Genomic DNA, 20377 nt, shown 5'->3' with positions numbered 1-20377 from the left:
AGTGTTACTAATCACAGATAAGTATCAATAAATATGCTACATGAGCGCCAGTCAAACGTACAAGAGCACTGGTAGCCATTCTGTATAATTGCAAGCTAATGTAAAGGAACACAAAAATACAATGCAGTGTACAGTTTTAATTACATTAGGTCTCGTGTGTGACAACCTGGTTTTGAAAAATGTGATTAAAAAGACCCTTCTTGCCGCTGGGAAGAAAGTTGTAGAAGAGGTAGGTGTATATCGCAAAGTCAAACGTCAGGTCCAGGAAAAGGTTCAGGTGCTGGTCCCAAATGATCACCTGGTCGAAGGTGGGCTGGAGGCAGACGAACCTGAAGATGGAGAAGATGGCGGGCTTGAACATGTACACGAAGAAGACGAGCCTGAACCTGGTGAACATCTTCATGTGGTTGTAGGCCACGCCGGCCTGCGGAGTGAGCGACTCGTCGGCGATCCTCGTGTTGATGATGACGATGTTGAAGTTGGCCGCGACCAGAATGCACACGCAGGCGATGGCGTGCACGAGGTAGCGCGAAATGTCAAAGCCGCTCACGGCGACCTCGATGAAGCCCATGAGGATGCACACGCCGCAGATGGACATTATCAGCTGCTTCTCCACGACGCTGAGGCGGTCGCGCAGCACCTTCCAGCCGAGCGACATGAGCACCATGATGGTGAGGATGTAGATCTCGTGCAGCCTCTTCAGCATGTGGCTGATGCCCCAAAAGAAGCGCGGCACCATGCCCTCGACGGTCATGAACTGGAGCATCACGATGTCCATGACGAGGAAGGTGGTGTAGAGCAGGTAGTTGAGCGAGACCAGGTAGCTCAGCTTCTGCACGCCGGTGGCGACGCAGAAGTACGTGTACGTGACCGAGGCGAAGAAGGCGACCAGGAACGCGAACCACCAGAACCTGAGCACCGCCGAGTGGTAGCGCATCTCGATCGGCAGGTTCGGGTGCGCCTTGTTCTCGTACTTCACGTAGCCCTCCAGCTTCAGCTTACGCTGGTCCGGGTTGAAGAGCATGAGCACGTAGCGGTCAGTCTGGTCCGCCACGTACTCGAAGCTCACCACGTCGCCCACGCGCGTGACGGGCACTCTGAACTTCGAGATGACGTTGGTATAGTACACGAAGCCGCGCTTGTTCCTCGAGGGCTGTACTGTGTCGTAGGGCCCTGTGGCCAGGTACAGCTGCCACTGGCTCTGCGAGATGAGCACCAGGAACATGTTGTCGAGGCTGTTGTCCTCGGGCGGGTCCGCCTTCTTCGGGACCTCCGGCTTCTCCATGCCGTCCTTGTCGAACAGCGAGCGATACAGGTGCAGGTAGCTGTAGTGGTTTCTCAGCCTGCTCCCCTTCGGCTTCCGCACCCTCACTGAGAATAGCGGGTACCTCCTCTTTGACTTTGCCGTTTGAATCTCCGGATTCGTTTCGGTCTTTTCTGGGTCGGATTCCTTGACCGTCGGCACGTCCGGCACCACCAGACTGTCGTCCAGGTCCTCCACAGATGCGATTTTAAGATATCCGTACATGCGCCCTAAAAATTAGTAAGCGTTAGTGCGAAAACTATCTTGAATCTCAGACCTACCTCCCTTTTCTAGTGAGTAGTAGTAGCCCGGCACCAGCAACTCATCTGACCCCGAGGATAGCACTGGGAAGTCACATAGGAATGTCCAAATATCATTAGCGTTGTGTTCGACTCTCGAGAAGTCGTTTGTATACATGTATATGCTCTGCGTGAGCATAAATATTGGCAGCAGCAGCCAATTTATAAAATTCATCTTTGCTCTCATCAAACCATATTCACAGTATACTTTTATATATCACTATCAGTTAGAATAAACATTAAAACAAAAATAAACTCTAAAATATCTCTATTAATCCATAATTGTTTCAACACAACATTTTGGTACCCATGTATTACTCATAACCATATTAGCTCAAATTTACAATGTGACTGGTGATAACGATATGTTTATTTCATTTAACAGTTCTGAGACCACTTTCATCACATTTTCGTTGTCGCATTTGACCTAAAGTATCTCGTTACTTCTTCTCGCTTACTTCTCTCTTTCCCAAGTCGACTACCAGTTCGTATGTGACCTTTTCATTTTCCGGGTCCTTCACATCAAAGTGTAATGTTTTACTAGATTCAGATTCCTGCTTTACCTCCGTCGGATTCCCGAACTTTTGTACCAGTTGTATTTCCGACACATTTACGAATATTTCCTTCTGGTTTATCATTTTATTTATTTCCGCCTGTTTCATTACTCTTTTAACGTCCGATATCATCTCTATTGCCATCAGGTTAATGCTATCTGCTATCAAATCTGATACTGGTCCCGCCTACATTTATTAAATTTACCTCCACGTTTACTGCTACTACTAATGTTACTGCTACTACTAATGTTACTGCTACTACTAATGTTATTACTAATACTACTAATTCTTCCTCTATTAATACTACTAATACTACTATTTCCAACCATCGTATTAAACTTACTTTCCATTTCAGCGTCAGCTTCCCCTCGTTTACTTCTACTTGGACTTGATTTAAGACTGACAACTCATGCTTCGACACGTTCTTCACTTCACTGTACACTGATTCTAGTGCCTTTTTCATTTGTTCTAAACTGTGAGGGAACTTAAGAGTCATTTTCTGGTTGAGGGAACTTATGCTCAGCTTACTGAACTGGTCCAGTTCCGTGGAATACATCATCTTCATGTCCGAGTCCTTTACCAACACCGTCGATACCGTATCACCTGAGCTGATCTTCGTCTTCTTATCGTTTACCACTCCGTTCAAGTCCGACGCCAGTGATCCCACTGCGTCCACGAATCTATTCTGTGTGAAATTCAGTGTCACTTCTTGCAGAACTTCGGGCATAAACACCGTCAACTGCGGTATATCCTCCTACATTATACATTTATTGTGCTCCTATTAAAAGCCGATACTACTTCCCCTTAAAGGTATAAACACTCACATAACAAACCGTAAAACACTTAATACAACAAGTACACCGTTATACACTCAACTCTAGTCTATTTTAGTCTATTTCACTATACTGTATTCTACTTTAATATACTATAATCTACTATATTTTAGTACTTACTATCAACTTATCCCTCATTCTCTTCATTTCTCCTCGTTCTCCGTGCACCAGTATTACGTTTGGCACTGATAGTTTTTTTATGAACTCCTTCGTTTGATTATAGTCTGCGTGTGCGCTGAATGATATTTGCTCCACGCTGCACCTAGGCTAAAAAAAATTGAGTCTGTTCAGTTCCTACCTTTATCACCTTCGTTCCTAGGTTTATCAGTTCAGGGTCCTTTTTCAACTCGTCTGCCAGTGTTCCCTTCACTGTGTACCCTGTCAGGACCACTCCGTTGCGATTATCTGGCGATATTAACTCAAAAACCTCCAATGATGGCCCTCCTTGCAGCATTCCTGGCGACGTCATGATGATGCATGGTCCTACATTCCTTTAAGCCTCTTAAACTCACCTTCTCTTAGCAGGTAGTTCCTTATCTGCCTCACTGATCTTGCGTACTTTACAAACTTGAAGTTGAATGGGTTATGTCCGTTGTATATGCTCTGAACAGCGTTTTAACTCATAGTTATCTACCTCTTTTATGTAGTCTCCGCACAGTCCCACAAACGTCTCGTACACCTTCAGCGACTTCGACGCCAGGGGCGAAATGTAGAAGATCGGCACATTCTGCAGCTGTCTGTTGTTCGCCCAGTACTCGTCCAGGATCAGCAGTATTTCCTGCGACCTTCCCAGTGCGAACACTGGGAGCAGGCACTTTCCCTCCCTCATTATTATGTCCAGGACCACGTGCATAAACCTCGACTCTCTCTGCCCGCGCTCCTCGTGCACTCTGATCCCGTACGTGCTCTCGCTGATAAGCAGGTGCACGTTGATCAGCGGTATTTCTGCGCTCGGCAGGTGCTTGTCCTTCTCCACTGAGTAGTCTCCTGTGTACAGGATCCTCACTCCGTCGATCTCCACCAGGAACATACACGCTCCTAGCACGTGGCCTGCTCTGTAACATGACACCTTTATGTTATTCACTGTCAGCTCCTCGTGAAAGTCGATAGTCTCAATTTTATCTAGCGCAAACTCCACGTCGTCGAACGTGTACAATCCTGATCCGCACACCAATTCATCCATTTCCGTATCTTCGTTTTGTCCTTCGTCGTTCAGTGCGTCAGGCTGATCGAATATCTTCTTAACGCTGTGCAGCTGCTCCATTCTTGCGTAGTCCGTCCACAACAGGTGGCAGATCGCCTTCGTTGCCGACGTCATAAATATTCTTCCTCTGAACTTCGTCTTCGACAGCAGGTACGGTATAGCTCCGCAGTGGTCCAAATGGAAATGTGTTACTAAACACACTTCGACCTTCGTGATGTCCACCGCTTCGAACACTGGCAACGCTCCCACTCCGGAAAGGGCCGGGTGGAGGCCACAGTCGAACATAACGCACGAGTTTCCTCTTTCTGCGTACACGCACGACCTTCCAACCTCGCAGCCGGCTCCCAAAACTGTAATCCTGGTAGGATACTCAGCATCACCGAAAACGTAAGATGTCATTATTTAAAACCCAAGAATAGAATTTACATTAAAATGATGCTCATATTAAATATTATACTAAAAATCGGTTTTTATGAGTGAATAGAATCAAATCTTTTTTTGAAATATTTATAATAAGTGACAAATTTTATCAAATATAATTATACAAATTTTCAAAATTAAAATTATAACAAAATAACCAAAATTGCAATCTATAAAGTTACAATAATATAGTTAAAAGATTTCAAATCAAATAGAATCTTGCACATATTCATGTCCCCATTCACAATTAATTACATTACTTACTTATATAACTTTTTACTATTCAAACACCTGTTTTAAAAATGGCAACAAATACAGATGCTATGCTCACGAGAATAGATACTGAAATTAAGGAAAACAAGTTTTACGAATCGATGCAACACATTTTAACATTCGTGAAAAGGTTAGTTTTTCATAAACTTTATTTTTATCGACACACAATTAACAAATCACTTTAGAAATGCTTTGAGGAAAAAATATAACGAATCTCTTGAGACATTATACAAATATGCTCTTGTTTACTTAGGTATGATTACATACAATTTTATATTCTTTAGAAAACAATCAATACGTATTATCTGGAGAGTTAATGGACGAATATGTTAAAGTTGCCGAATCCGGTTCAGTAGCCCTTACACCTCAGATGGTTACAAATTTTGTTTCAGTTTTTGAAACACCCTGGAAGACATCTCCACACTCTTCCGATTTTAATAAAAGCAAGGAATACCAATCTACAATGTCTCTATTTACAAAATTTATGAACAGAGCCATCTTATACAGTAAATCTGTTGAATTCCCAAATGGCAATCCAGAATTACACAAATCGCTCGGATCATTCTATAAACAAGATAAACAGTATATTAAAGCACAGGCCAACTTGGTGTATTCCCAGGATGTAGAGTTACTGTTTGAATCGATCAAAGAATGGAAAGAGGAGGAAAATAGGTTGGATGGTGATTATTACTACTTGAGAGCAGTTTTGATGCTTTTAGCATCTAGAGACGTCTTAAACGCAAAGTGTTTTGTATATATGCTAGATTGCAACTTGGAAGATCCAAAGGTATTTTTTAATATATATTTGTAAACTAACACACTAATATAGACTCCGGTTCAAATAAGAGTTGCACACCTATTAAGTGAGTCATGTGACCCTCCTGACCCGAACAAGTTTCAAGATATATGTGAAAAATACAGTGAATTGTTTAACGCGGACAAGGAGTATTCGAGCTTATTGAAATCGGTAAAACACAACTATTTTAGAGATACCTTCAATCCAGGAATGAATAACCAGCCTGGAGTTGAAAACGCACTTTCAGGTTTCCTCAGAGCTTTTATGTAATTTATACTGTAAAGAAATACACACTATTCTATCCCTAGTCCCCAACATTAATGTTGTGTATAAAATTAAACAGTTGTCTCAAAAACAACATTTTAACAAACAGACAGGCTTTACGAAATATTTAAAAATTAATAGTTAATATTTAATTGTACTGGGTTTTTTAATTTAAAAACAAACTAGCTATTACAATAGAAGGTTTATTGAATTTGAAAATTTTACAGTCAATTAGGATTCTAATCGTTCAAATATAATTATTTAAACACGAAAAATAACATTTTAATATAAATCTTGAAAATGTTTAATCTAAAAACCGTAAAGGCACTTTTGAAGAGACCCGATTTGCACAAAGGCAAATTGGTAGGCGGATTCTCAATCCTACTGTTCGCGCTGCCGACGACGTCTATGCTCGTCTTGCCATCGTTTACAAGGCTACTAGGCTTCGGCTCAATGGCCTCAATGATGACGGGGGTGGTCACGGCAGTAGTATTAGTACTGGGACTAACTCTGACATATGCATGGGTGGCCTACAAGTCAGACGAAAGTGGCGAGTCTCCCGCAAATTTCATACTGACTAAGTCCACCAAGTCAGATTAGAGCAAAAAATTAAGGCCCAAAAGTAATATGGTCATATTAGTAAATATATATGATCAGTATACAATCATTTTTGAGGTCATATATAACATAATAACGAATATAATGATTTATATAAATAGATCTATTATATACGGGGAATATCGATAAAAAGGTTAGTCGACGTTGTATGGTATGACAAAGTAGAAGTTTACAAAACTGAATAAGATTCCTAGAAAGAAAATAATATTTTATGAGACACTTCAGACCAAAAATAATTAAAAATTATTTAAATATATTTAATAAAAAAATTATTTTAAATTAAATTATTAATAGTTGCCACTACATTTGAGTCAGTACAGAGTTAGCAGAACATTTTATATAGTTTAATCAACCCCCAATCTAAATTTATTATATGCCATTTAATAAATTTAGAAATGAAGGGATCTAATTCTAATAATTGATTTTAATTATATCTCAAATGATATATTGTACCATATTTATAGTAAAAGATAACTTTAATTCATTTAATCGTGATATAAATCAGAAAAAATAGATTGAAAAAATTGAAAATAAAATTTTAAAGCACATTCCTTTGGAATATTTAACTAAGTTTTAATATATTTCTCGTTTTTTCAAATTCTGTAAACTCTAGTTTTATTATTTAAATTCGAGACGCAATTTTGCAATCTAAACTTGATTTATTTAAATGAAAACAAGTTCTCAAAGCTTTGCATATAACTTGGAGCCTGTACCTGAAAAATTATACAGAAGGGTGTTTAGAACAATGTCGACAACAGATTCATACGGGTCGTTCTCCAATTTACTTTTACCAATTTATTCAGATTATAATAAATGGCTAAAATCGTTTTATTCAAGTAAAATAAACGATTTTTTAGATTTTAAGTCTACATCTCACAGTAAGTTTACAGTACATTATAGATACACATTTGTTTAACAGTGGAACTAACACAAATTTGCAGTCTTGACTCCACAATCAGAGGACATAGTGGACGCAGATGACATAATATTTGAGCCGTGTTTGCTGGATTGCCACACGGAGGAAGGGTTCGTTACTGCGGCAACACACCTGATCCTGCACATGATAAGAACGAAGCAGGCAAGGTCGCCGACGAGCGTAGTGACAATAGGCCTGTCAGGAGGCTCAAGCCCAATGGAGATATACAGGTTCCTAGGTGGTCTTAGGGACCTGGACATAGACTTCAACAGGATAATCCTGTTCATGGTGGACGAGAGGTACGTGGAGTCGGACGATGAAATGTCAAACGTGAGGCTGATAAGGAACACGCTGCTTAAGGGATGGCCAATTCCGGAGTCAAACCTGATATTCCCAGACACGTCACTGCCACTGGAAGAGTGCGTGAGGAAGTACGAGGAGGACCTGGAGAAGGTGTTCGGAGTGGTGAACGTTAACAGAATCCAGAACTTGTTTTACAGAGAGGGCCTGGACAACGACCAGGGCTTCGGCGTGGACAGCTCGTACTTCGTGAGTCAAGAGCCGGCGAGCCTGGAGTCGCTGAAGGACGCACTGGACTCGAACATGTTCAAGCCGATGTACCCAGTGGTGCCGGACCTGGTGACACTGGGCATAGGAGAGGACTTCCACATAGCGGGCCTCTTCCCAGAGTACCTCTCGACGCTGGACTCGTCGTACGTGACGGACTCAGTGCACAGAGTCATGGCGACGTACACGGAGACGAACGTGGTGAGAGAAAGAATCACATGCTCCCTGCCATTCCTCTCGTGCGCGAAGAGTAAGCTCTTCTTCCTGAAGGGCGAGCGCAAGAAGAAGATATGGAACACGATGCTGCAGTACAGGCACTACGACCCGATAAGGTTCCCAGCGACGCAGATATTCACGAAACCAGGCTGCATAGCAGTGCTGGACTCGTCGACGATAAGGAAGGTGCGCCTGAAGATACCGATGGAGCAGAGCGACTACCTGACGTTTCTGCTGTTCGGGAGCGGCGGGGACCTCGCGAGGAAGAAGATATACCCGGCGCTCTTCCACCTTTTCTACCTGGGCTTCCTGCCGAACAGGTTCCACATCCTGGCAATATCGAGGACGGACCTGGACTTCGACGACTTCTTCTCCACGATTTCGAACGACATCTTCGACTCGATCACCACGAACATATTCATGAGGAACCCGGCGGCGAGGTTTGACTTCCCGACGGTGATATCGGAGTTCAAGAACAAGTGCAGCAGAATGTAGGTTTACACGGGTGTATTAGTTACCATAGTTACTAAGTGTTGCTTTAAAGCGCTATAATACAGCAACTGTGTTTAATGGCATTGGACATATTGATCTCAAATAATGAAATAAGTCGCAATGATTTACTGTCAACAATAAAACTATTTGCTAGCATTAAACCTAATGATAACCGCTAACTGATAACTAACAATTGATGTTTAGGACTCTGCAATACGACGGGGACAACTTGTTGGAGAAGTTCTCGGAAAGGCTGCACTCGATAGAGTCGGGCTCACAGACGTCACACAGAATGGTGTACCTGGCGACGCCGTCGGAGGCGTACCAGAACATCCTGAAGATCGTGACGTCCTGCTGCAAGCCGAAGAACGGATGGTTCAGAGTGATGCTGGAAAAGCCCTTCGGAAGAGACCTGGACTCGTGCATCGAAATAGATAAGTTCCTGAGCAAGCACGTGAGCCCGGATGAGACATTCCTGGTGGACCACTACCTGGGGAAGCCGATGATCAGCTGCATCATCTCCTCGAAGCTCTCAATAAGGTACGGGCCGCTCTTCAACAACAACTACGTGAAGAGCGTGCACATCACGCTGAAGGAGGAGATCGGCTCCATGGGAAGAAGCTACTTCGAGTCGTACGGAATCATAAGAGACATGATACAGAACCACGGAATGCAGCTGCTATCACTTATCGCAATGAAGGCGCATCACAGAAAGTCGATATCACAGGACAAGTACGATGTGCTCAAGTCAATCAAGACGGCGGAGCTGAAGGACGTAGTAATAGGACAGTACACAGCCTCCGAGGCAGGATGCGCGTACCGCGAGGAGAACAACGTGGCGCCGGACTCGCTCTGCCCAACCTACTGCACCATGGTATTCTGGATCGACAACGACGACTGGCGAGGAGTGCCCTTCGTGGTGACCTCGGGCAAGGGGCTGGACGAAAAGTCGGTGGAACTGAGGCTCAACCTCAAGAACAACCTGCCGGAGGAGATCTGCAGGGACTTCGTGCCCTCGCAGCTCGTCTACAGAATACACCCGCGGCCCTCGGTATTCTGGGTGAAGGACCTGAAGGAGATCAACGTGGGCGAGGTGCGCGACGGCATGACCTCGGACCTGGAGAGCGACAACGGCATGAAGCCGGCGCAGCGCATCCTGGTCGACGTCGAGTCCTCGGCGGCAAAGAGGTCGATCGAGGGCGCCTACGAGCTGCTCTTCTACTACGCATTCTCGAACAAGCGCGAGATCTTCCCGACGATCCACCAGGTGAACGAGGCGTGGCGCGTGCTCACGCCGGTGCTGAACGAGATAACGGAGAAGAAGCTGGTGCCCTTTTTCTACCCGCGTGGCTCCGCGGGTCCGAAGGAGGCTGAGTCGCTGCTGTCCCTGCTCTGATGTGCCCTTACCCTCACTCCGCATGTTGCAAAAGTGCATACCGACACACGCGGGCATTTATGCAAGCGGGCGCAGCCGACACACCCTAATATGCTGATAAATACACATGACTACACGCGTATGAGTACACAATCGCATTATTGATAGTTTAGCGTTATTCCGTCCTTCATTTCCTCCGGGGTGAACAGGTGAGTGTTGTAGATCTTGCGCATCTTCAACTTGAACCTAGGGAAGATATGATATATACGTTTTTAATATGAACTGCAACAATAAACAATAACTAGAACAATGACAACAGTAACTACAACACTAAACAGTAATAACAGCTATAATAACAGCAACAATATCTTGAGACCGTACCCCTTGGATTCCTTCTTCTTCCGCTTCTCACTAAAATAATTTATAAGTGGGTCTGGTGAACACTTACGGCTGAGTCGGCTGAAAGTTGATCACGGCCTGACTGATGTTGTAGTCACGAAGCAGGTCCTCGTTAGGCGGAACGGTTACCTACAAAGGCGTGAGATGAGCTGCACTCACCGAGTCCCAGAGCGACTTTATGTCGTGGTCCAGCTTGTAGCGCTCCTGCTCGAAGTGCTCCTTGCCCAGGGGGAAGAGCACGAGGCCGTCGACGTTGTTGTAGCACTCCTGGCACTTCGAGGAGCTGTAGAGGCTGCACTGGTTCTGCGTGCCGGCGTACCTGCACTTCTTCTTGCCTACGCACTCGGTTTAGGCGGCAAACGTACCCTTGGCGTGCGACAGGTTCGAGCGAATTGCGCGGATTTTGCGATGTTTCAGCAGCTCGTTGATCCACGTGACCATCGAGGCGCTGTTGGTCAGCAGCTCCAGGTTAACTCTGAGCCCGCTGGAGCCCACGTTGTTCACGACGTAGGCCAGCAGCGTCTCCTGGCTGACCACCGACTCGAACCTGTTCTTGTACAGCAGCCTCTTCGTGGTCGTGTTGAAGTCGATCATCTTGTTGTTCTCCAGGAGCTCAAAGAGCTCCTTGTTCGTGGATATGTTCACTCCCTAAAGCCGAATCAGAGATGGGCTGGACTTACGTCAAATCCAATGTTGCGGAGCGCCTTCTCGAGCTCGAGCGTGTGCAACGGCCTCCTGTGCTTTGCCAAAATCCTAATTATTTCGTGGACGACGTATCTGATGGGCGCCTCCTTGCCTTTGTGCGTGATTGTTACCAACTTTTGGTCCGAACTCGCGTTCCGTCCCGCCTGTGAGTGAGAGGACGAGTTATAGGCGCTATTGACCACGACACTGGAGGAAGATATGTAACTCATGCTTGATAAATATGTATATGAAGAAAAGAGTAAATTACGATTAAAAATCACAGTAGGAACTGTAATAGAAATAGTAGAGTAGGGTCGGACTGATGCTAGAGTTTTTATAAAAGTGAATTTCATTTCCCGCTCCCATTAGACCAAATTTAGGCATTAACCTATTTTTTATATCGTAAAGAAGCTGATTCTCACTTCTTATCATGCCGCTATTGAGCTTATACTTATTCATAATCCTTGTGTAATAGTCTTCGACACTCGACGCGGATTCTTCGCCAGATCTCAGATATCTGCTCCCATTCTCCTCACAAACCACTGATATCTTCTCCTCATCATACTTTATTAACTCTTTATATCTATTTAAAGCATCCATATACTTTTGTACCAGATGCGTGTCACACTCGTTCCTTTCCAGTGATTCCAGGATCTTCCAAACACATTTTTGCAAAATTCCATATATTTTACTCGACATTTCACCTGAAACGCCTTCTATCGATCCATTAAAGCCCTCATCTTTACTCTGAACCAACTTACTCAGCCATGACACATAGACAACATTGTTTATTATATCCACAAGCGACTTTTCCTCAAAATCAGTCTTATCAAGAAACCCCTTTTCATCTATTATACAAATTAGTCTACAAAGGGTCGATATAATGGTTCCAAGCCTTGTGGTTTGATGCAAGTCATTGGCACTTGAAGACGAGTTTGATGTGTTCCCGTTCTACAAATATTGCTACAAGCTCTAACATACCTTAAAAGCTGGATCCTTCAAATACTTACAGAAGCTAATTCTACACATATGGTCGACAAGCTTACAACATAGTCTATATTCTACACACTCTTCCTTAGCATAATATTCAGCAATAAGTGAAACGAACCCCTCCGAACTACAATTATATATTATTCCGAAAATATTGTATCAAACTTACCAGAGCAGTTCCTCTAATCTAGATACAATCGTTCCAGACCTATCACGCATCATCGTCACTCTCATCGAGTCAACTATTTTAGTAACTGAATTCAAAAACCGCGATACATTAACATTTGAACCTTCCCTTCTATAGTCGCTTCTAACTACTTCAACCAATCTTGGAATAGGCACTTCTAATACCGACTTATACAGGGAAAAGGGCATATAATTAAGTCTAGAAAACGAGCTAATAACACTTGCTATATAGTCCACTACACACGGTTGACTTGTAACAATGCTGTTTTCCTTGTGTGTGTAGCTCCACAGATTATTGTCCGTAAAATACCTAATTATTCCGTCAACCTTGTTACTCAAACCCATTATCTTCCCAAATTCCTTCATCGTCTTGTGTTTAAATCTGTATTTTTGATGATATGGTTTTAGTAACACTTTATTGTCCACATACATTAAACTATTATTTCCAACCAACGATTCACCAGACACCAATTTACTAACTACACTCTCAAGCCCTTTATTCAGTTCCCAACCCTTATTATCAGCATTAAACTTAACATATGGTGATAGGAAACATCGTTTCAATATTTTAACTTGATTTATGTAGAAAGTTGATGGCTGAACTATCCTCGATCCCGAGTACTTCATTTTATACTTGATTCTTCTAATCGAGGAGTTAACGTTCCCGTCATGTTTCCTTTCGTAGTATACGTTGGACAGGCACTTACTGAATTCAAACTCCGGTCCCCTTTTATTCTTTTCAAGTTGCTGCTTCATCGACCTTCTGTTATTCAGCCTTCTCAGTGCTGGATGCTCTCCATTAAAATATGTTGAGTAAAAGTTACTAAAGTACTGCGATAACGACTGCACACTTATAATATCCGTCGACTCTGGCACGTATTTCAACTCGCCCTCCTTATCTTTACTCTCCCTTACTGCTGGCAATGATCTCCTAAGCTTCCTCAGAACAGACCTTCGTGGCCTCTCTGCCATTTCTCCTTCAGATCCATTTGTGGCTTGAATAAAACTATCAGTGGTAAATATAGGTTTACTATCAGTTGCTAAATACTTCTGTTTCCCTCGTTTAAAGACAAAATCTGCCAGATTAATTCCACTATCCACATTGTCAACGATATTAATAACGCTTCCCCTCACACTATCACCAACAGCGTTGTCATCGAAACCGTTATTGTCCGATTCAATGAGCTTCTTAATTTCAGATACTCCATCGTTTGAAGTTGCAGATACAGCGTTAATTGAACTGATGTGGTTATATTTTACTTTAGATATCAAATTAGACAGTGATGCGATAATGCTGAACTTAGAGTACAAATCTTTGCTCGATGAGTCTATTAAAAACACATTTTACTAGACATAAATACCTGCTACATATCTGGAAACTGCGATTATTAGTGGCTTGTGCTTATACGAAAGCGACGCAAAGTGATTCAAACATGATGCCAACTATGCATATTTTGTCTCTTAACCGCGTACCTGGGAGGACGAATAATTGTGTATATTACCAGAAATACAAAGTCCTATTTTATTTAAACATTCTGTATCTCGGTAGTAGAACTTGGACAGAAGCCTAAATGCACACACATGACTAATCTTTAAACTTACGCTAAGGCCTCAACCGTGAATTCTGGTGTTATCGAACCCCTGCATTCATTTAAAAAGTACTTTAACACCTATAAAATCATTATTTGACCACTGCATACTCTTGCAAACGGCGTCGGCAGATCCCTGATCTTCGAACACAGCAGCGAATTGTTAAGCATCCTCACGTGTGACATGTCGGAACCACTCAACTCCCTTTCGAAATTCAGACAGATTAAGTCAAAAACATCTCTGAACACACAATCAAGCAAATCAACTTACTCGTCCGAGTCGTCTACTACCAGTTGCGTCTGACTAAAAGTGGACAGGTGGTTGTAGGACATAAGTCCCATGTGCTTCACACAGTGCTCGTACAACCGTAGATACTTTTTAACGTACTTTTCCGATATCCAGAGATCCGAGTGAACCTACAGGTGCGTGTCAATACTCGCATAAATACCAAGAATTGCAAAAATCTCAAGTGGTCTCCCACGCTCTTTAGGTGACGCACATCTTCAATCTCTTTGAAGAAGGCGTCCAAATATCTTACATTCGGTATGTACCTAAATTTGACATATTTTTTGCCGTCCAACCTCAAAATATAACACGCTTTTAAAAATATACTCAGTTCCCTCAGTTTAACCTTCTTCAGCTTACACAGCCAGTATAATGATTCCGATATTCCGTGCATCAAAAGTATATTCCTATACTTATGCAGAGCCAGTATTTCACAGATATCCGCCAACTCATGGGACCTATTCACATTTAAAGGGGCAAAACTAACTTAAGAAGCGACAAAATAGCCAGTGTTTTGTTGGAGAGCTCCAACATAAACTTCACATCATCGTATCCTCTAGGCTTAGTTCTAAGAACCTGGTAAGCCTTCAAAACCGTTGAGGAAGATTTATCAACTAATGAAGAATCCAAACGGAGAACTAATAATAATCATTTATTGATGAATAGATTTTTTTTAAAAATACCATTTTTATTAATCTGAACATCAGTTGAGGTAGACTGGGAACGTGTTTGAACAGTAGACGAACAACAATTTTTTTTATTTAAATACACACTGACTGCATTAATATCATTTAAACATTTTTGACGGTTTATTTTCAAAATTCTAATAGAAATCATTTATTTAACATTTGAAACACAATATCGCAATTCCAAATAATAAATCAACTTAAATCTGATAAATTATATTACCTCTTTACTAAGGATAAAAATATTAATATCAAATATCGTCATTAAGTAAATATTAGTAATTTTATCATAATACATATTCGACATCACTCACACTACAATATCGTTACGATTCATTATATAAGTTCCTAATTTTGTAAGATATCTCTTTAATTTTCCATATATGACTTTTTATTTTAACAAATGCTAGTTTAATCATACACATCGAAGTTTATCATGACTCTTCCCTACTGTTGCCACATCGGTAGTCAGATCGACGTAGAATTTAACTCACCTTCCGGTTTACCTAAGTGGGTCTTAAACTCATTTAGGCACCCGAAGGTTCCTGCCGATAACTTGACTTATAAAGACGTATTAGGTAATTTTTTTCAAAAATTATAGCACATATTTTAGTGAATCAAAAAAATAAGGCCGATTTAAAGATTCTTTATAGAATATGCAGTACATTTCTTGAGAGATATGGAGTAACCATGGTATTACAACTAAATTTTAATCTTGTTATAGAAAGATTTAATGAATTTGGAGGATAAGGGCGGGAAACAGGAGTTGGCGATTTCCGACGTGAAGGTCGATAAAGACCAGAGGAGCCAAGATTCAGCGAGTTCCAACAGTTCGTCGGACACGAGGACGAACTTCGACTTGGGCCTAGAAGACGAGGCATCGAGCTCTGACCACCGGGAAATCATTAAGTTTCAGCTGTCTTCCATGATCAACAAGTCCATGATATACTACCTCACGCTGCACAACACGGACTCCAGGTGTCCCGGCCTCTTGAACTCGTCCAAGAAGCCGCTTTCAATCAATTCAAGCTCAAAGTACGAGATCGTGACGGGGCTGATAGACTGCATAATGAACCTGATTTCAGCAAAGAGGAAGGGCAAGGAGGCGGTGGTGATCACGAACGAGTACTCGGGCATCTTCACGCCCGACGAAATCATGATAACGAGGTCGAGCATAACGTTCCGCGAGGACCTAAAGAAGCACAAAATACCGTTCACGACAATCTATGACGAAATAAGGTCGTTTCAGAAGGAGATGCCCAAGGTCAAGAAGCCTAAGGTAGACTACTCTGACATAATACACTCATACCTGAAGAACGACTACGGAGCTACGAAGAAGAGACAAAGGGCGTTCCAATCGGCAGAACAGAGCGACCTCAAATACATAAACAGGAATGACCCGAAGGCGTATTTTTTTAACTCGATGAACCTGCCGAAGTCGGACGACTACGACGTTAGCGTGATGAGGGTCTCGGGGAAGGACAATTGCACGAAGCTGCTGAACGTGCTCTACAAGTCGAACATCGACAGCCTCCTGGGAAAAAACGCGGAAAAGCCGTGCACGGTGAGGATGCTGCTCTCGAACTTCGCGACGCAGTTCTCGAAGATGAACCACGCGCGCTTCGACTACTCGAACAATAAGGGAGTCTGCAAGATGTCTATCATGGGCCTGCTCACGCCGGCGGCGATGTTGAGCACGTTCAGCGTGCTGAAGATGCTGGAGAGCGTCCGAATATCGCAAAACACAACGGCGAGCGTGAAGTACAACGTCTCCTTTGACGAGGAGATGTACGAGCGGCCGCTGCGGATATCCCAAAGTAAGATCTACAAGCACTTCATGGACAACTACTCCTCGATCAGAAGGAACTACAAGGCCACGTACATCGCGCTGAAGAAGCTGGTGCCGTTCAAAAAGTTCATAGTCAGCGAAAGTAACCTGTCAATAGCGCCAATGCCCGGGGCCTCCGGCAGCAGAAAGCTGGCCCTGAAGAACGAAGAGAAGCTGGCCTTGGACAACAAACCGGCGTTCTCAAAGGGCACGGACTTGGCGCTGATCGCGAAGAAGCCGGAGTCAGAAGTGGCGGTGGTGAAGGACACGCTGTACTTCAGCCTCTCGAAGACGAGGCAGGTCCTTTCGACCATCGAAGGCAACAATATCGCATTGACCCAGTCCACGCTGTCCTTCCTGAACGACTCGTTCAAGAATGTGACTGGCGTCCGCCTGAGGGACCTGACCTACGGAGACGGATCCAAGTGCTACGTGGACCTGTATCCGAATCAAGTTAAAACCAACAGAGCGGCAGTTGAAGAAGTGCCCGAACTCAATAGTCAGAGTAAGTCGACTGTGACCAATGGTGCTGAGAACACGGCGGCGACCGAGGATTTCACGACTTCGGTGCTCTCCTACGTCATGCCGAACAACTTTTCGAACGGGATCTGGGTTCTTTCATACCTCCTGCACAGTTCAGGCCAATCGCAGCTGTTTGATAAGAAGTCGCTGGAGAACATCACGAAGCATGACGTTTTTAAGACTAATTCCAACGAGTGTTTACTTGAATCGCCACGAGAGACCGGAGAAATCGACCTGTTTCAATCTGTGAACTTTCCACTTGCTCAGCAGTCATACATCGCACCCCTGGTGGCCCACATTAACTTCAACAAACAATTCGCACTCGTGTTTAAAGTTACGTACTCGAGTTATGTTAAAGGTGAGCATCTTGCTCCCAGTCCCACTTTAGTAGTGAATAATGCGTCAAAGCTACAGGCATCGCCTCCGCCACCTGAACGCGAGTTGAACTTAACCAAGGGCTGGAACAACTACTTCAAGCAGAAATCTCTGCAGTCACAGTCGACGGTTGCGACCCAGGAAAATGATGAACTCGGGGCACCCCAAAAGCGCAAACATGAAGTTGATGAAGAAACTCCTAAGTACCAAGACACAATAAATACGACGGGGAGCAACAAAAACCACGTTGGAAACAACAGAAAGGCCCCCAACGGCAGTCAAAAAAGCACCGCATACTCAAAAAAGGACAACATACCAAATCCTCTAAACAACAGCAACCATAAAGGACCAAACCCTCTCAACAACAGCAACCATAAAGAACCAAATTCCCCAAATAAAACTACCACCAACGGAACGACCCCTGATAACATTCCCAATAACATCGGTAACACTGACGACTTCATTTTATTAAATAGCATAGTGGGCATGCCAAACGTGAGCAGGATCCTGTCCATAAAGGGAAGCAAGTTGAACTCCATTGTCAGAATAGAAAGTGAAATAAAGAGTGATTTTGGGACTATAAACACGAGCTTGAGGAGTTTCGGAAGATCGCAGATATGCACCTTTGACTTTGAAACCACGACCATGGAGGACATGTTTAATGGAACAGATAATATCCTGAGGCAGTTTGAAGAAATAATCAACAGGACGAAGGAGGAAAGGCCACGCGACCTGACCCACTACGTGCTGCTGTTCATGTTCAGCAATGAGCCTTCGGTGCAGGAGTGCGTAAACCTGAAAATGCTGAAAAACGTGCTCAACTCTAACCAGATTAAGTTCAGTCCGAAGATAGCGGCGCTCAACAACCTCGACTTCAAGCACCTGAACAAAACGAACGTGAACAAGTTCATAAAGTCGTTCACATCGAGCGGGTTCGCGTCAGGGTCTAAAAAACTCGAAAAGGATGCGGTCTCGTACTCACTGCTGTCCTCGGACATGAGCATGGGCGAGATGAGGGCATCTCTGAACCTGGTAAGTAGCTAGAAAGTAAAGAGTGTTCAGGTGAGTCGGGACACTAAGTTACAGATGATCGGAGTGCCGCTGCTGGACGGAGGCATAGAGCGCTTTGACCGGAGCTGCATGAAGGTCGTGAAGGTGCTCAACACCCTGAGGTCGGAGTTCAAAATCGGCCTCGAATTCGTGAACCTGAGCTGGATATTCGATGCGTACTTCGACGGAATGCTGAACTTTAAAGCGATTCCAGAACAGTACGTGCTGCCGCACCTGAAGGGGATCCCAAACAAGTACTCGCTCCAGGACTTCTCAATCCAGCACTTCAGGGAGGACAGCTCCTCCCAGTACAGGCAGGACATGGACGAGCTCAGCGAGTTCAGCGGCACGCAGGCCAAGTCGTCCCAGGAGTCGAGCCTCGAGCTGCTGTCACAGCTGACGACCAACGGAACGGCCGCGGAAGCAGCCCCAGCCGGCGCACTCGTGCCACTTGAAGGCTCACAGTGCGACGGCGCAAGTCCACTCAGCTTTAAGGAGGCCTACTCCCAGGCGAAGCAGCTTTGGGGCTGGAGCGTGTACGTACTGAAGGAGGCAGAGCTGCAGATATCCGAGCAGGACTGTGCGCTTTACCGAAAGCACTGCGGAATCCGGGTGAAGCCGGTCGAGTCGCTGGACGAGGTCGCCTCGGACGTGGAGAGGAGCGTGCTCGAGGCGCTCTCCAGGTTCGAAATCAGTGCGAGCGACGTCGAGGAGCACTTTGCACGCGACAGGATCCTCGTGAACGCGGTCGTGGTATCATCCGAAGGCTCGGCGCCGGCGGTCAGCGACGCGCGCTCGGCCCCCGTTGCGTCGCCTCAGGTAGGCGGCAAGAAGGTCTGCTTCGGAGCCTACGAGGGGGTCCCGGTGATCAACTACAGGTGGATTCTCGGCATCCTGGCCTCCAAGCGCCCAAATCGCAATTAATTTACATATTTACACAAGTACATCAGTGAAAATACCACCCCGTTCTCCAAGTGTGTCAAGTATCACAAGTCGGCGCACACTGCATGTCAAATAAGAATTTAAAAAGTATAAATTAAATACACACCGGTAAACCTTAAAACACATAAACGTCAAGGGGACTGAACGCCACAGCCCTGCCTACTAAATCAAATAAGATAACGCGAAATACAAAAATGGACAGAAATACAAATAAAAATAATACAAAAGAAGAGAGGTGTCAGATGATGGGTAAGTTTACTGATTTAATAAGTATGAATAGACGAGATTCCAGTTCACTATACACAGCACGGGTACGTTTCCATTCCAGAGGAGCAAATGAACGTAAGCTATATCAACCCATAGAATAACTGAACAGAGTCCGATTCCGCTGTACCCGAGCAACCAGTACATCATTCAGAGCGTTGGCCACGAGCCAATGACTGCACACTACATGGATGGAATGGAGCCGGCGTACATCTGCAACTACCCGGCATACGAGGCTGGAGTGCCCATCAACACGTCGATCCAGCAGTACAAACAGTCACCTTTCCACTCTATTGCGTCGTACGAGATGTCGAGGCCGGAATCCAAAGCAATGTGCAACGCAGCCACCGAACAGAGAGACGCTAGCAGGCTCCAAAAGGGCAAAAAGAGCCCCGGAAAGACCACACATCGTCAGAAAAGGAACTTCCTATGCTGTTAAACCCCAA

At 44.1% G+C, this 20377-nt stretch overlaps 7 protein-coding genes across 7 annotated transcripts; 4 read left to right on the top strand and 3 right to left on the bottom strand.

Annotated features, from left to right (window-relative positions):
* Window positions 1-145: 145 nt before the first annotated feature.
* Window positions 146-1720, bottom strand: TOT_030000916 (cleavage and polyadenylation specificty factor subunit; the record flags this gene model as incomplete). Its single annotated transcript, XM_009693096.1, has 2 exons — window positions 146-1533; window positions 1585-1720. 2 exons carry the CDS (start codon window positions 1718-1720, stop codon window positions 146-148), a joined length of 1524 nt encoding a protein of 507 aa, XP_009691391.1.
* A 322-nt stretch (window positions 1721-2042) lies between these two features.
* Window positions 2043-4592, bottom strand: TOT_030000915 (cleavage and polyadenylation specificty factor subunit; the record flags this gene model as incomplete). Its single annotated transcript, XM_009693095.1, has 6 exons — window positions 2043-2342; window positions 2500-2910; window positions 3110-3256; window positions 3288-3472; window positions 3502-3592; window positions 3624-4592. 6 exons carry the CDS (start codon window positions 4590-4592, stop codon window positions 2043-2045), a joined length of 2103 nt encoding a protein of 700 aa, XP_009691390.1.
* Window positions 4593-4915: 323 nt separating this feature from the next.
* Window positions 4916-5952, top strand: TOT_030000351 (uncharacterized protein; the record flags this gene model as incomplete). Its single annotated transcript, XM_009693094.1, has 4 exons — window positions 4916-5016; window positions 5072-5139; window positions 5171-5673; window positions 5716-5952. The coding sequence occupies 4 exons, from the start codon at window positions 4916-4918 to the stop codon at window positions 5950-5952; spliced, it is 909 nt and encodes a 302-aa protein (XP_009691389.1).
* Window positions 5953-6246: 294 nt separating this feature from the next.
* TOT_030000350 (hypothetical protein) lies at window positions 6247-6546 on the top strand (the record flags this gene model as incomplete). The annotated part of the gene is made up of 1 exon (XM_009693093.1): window positions 6247-6546. The coding sequence occupies one exon, from the start codon at window positions 6247-6249 to the stop codon at window positions 6544-6546; it is 300 nt and encodes a 99-aa protein (XP_009691388.1).
* A 685-nt stretch (window positions 6547-7231) lies between these two features.
* On the top strand, window positions 7232-10151 carry TOT_030000349 (glucose-6-phosphate-1-dehydrogenase; the record flags this gene model as incomplete). The annotated part of the gene is made up of 3 exons (XM_009693092.1): window positions 7232-7442; window positions 7506-8754; window positions 8960-10151. 3 exons carry the CDS (start codon window positions 7232-7234, stop codon window positions 10149-10151), a joined length of 2652 nt encoding a protein of 883 aa, XP_009691387.1.
* A 326-nt stretch (window positions 10152-10477) lies between these two features.
* TOT_030000914 (conserved hypothetical protein) lies at window positions 10478-14894 on the bottom strand (the record flags this gene model as incomplete). Its single annotated transcript, XM_009693091.1, has 16 exons — window positions 10478-10541; window positions 10579-10658; window positions 10689-10864; window positions 10895-11177; window positions 11210-11502; window positions 11585-12164; window positions 12195-12330; window positions 12373-13354; window positions 13484-13707; window positions 13738-13832; window positions 13863-13956; window positions 13992-14059; window positions 14090-14219; window positions 14250-14395; window positions 14428-14722; window positions 14752-14894. 16 exons carry the CDS (start codon window positions 14892-14894, stop codon window positions 10478-10480), a joined length of 3789 nt encoding a protein of 1262 aa, XP_009691386.1.
* Window positions 14895-15386: 492 nt separating this feature from the next.
* TOT_030000345 (conserved hypothetical protein) lies at window positions 15387-20370 on the top strand (the record flags this gene model as incomplete). Its single annotated transcript, XM_009693090.1, has 8 exons — window positions 15387-15521; window positions 15675-17252; window positions 17289-17791; window positions 18044-18707; window positions 18738-19603; window positions 19870-19916; window positions 19948-20009; window positions 20044-20370. 8 exons carry the CDS (start codon window positions 15387-15389, stop codon window positions 20368-20370), a joined length of 4182 nt encoding a protein of 1393 aa, XP_009691385.1.
* Window positions 20371-20377: the final 7 nt, after the last annotated feature.

Source organism: Theileria orientalis, chromosome 3 (genome assembly GCF_000740895.1).
Source record: "Theileria orientalis strain Shintoku DNA, chromosome 3, complete genome".
Taxonomy (NCBI): Eukaryota; Apicomplexa; class Aconoidasida; order Piroplasmida; family Theileriidae; genus Theileria; species Theileria orientalis.
This window is presented reverse-complemented; position numbering and strand designations above follow the sequence as displayed.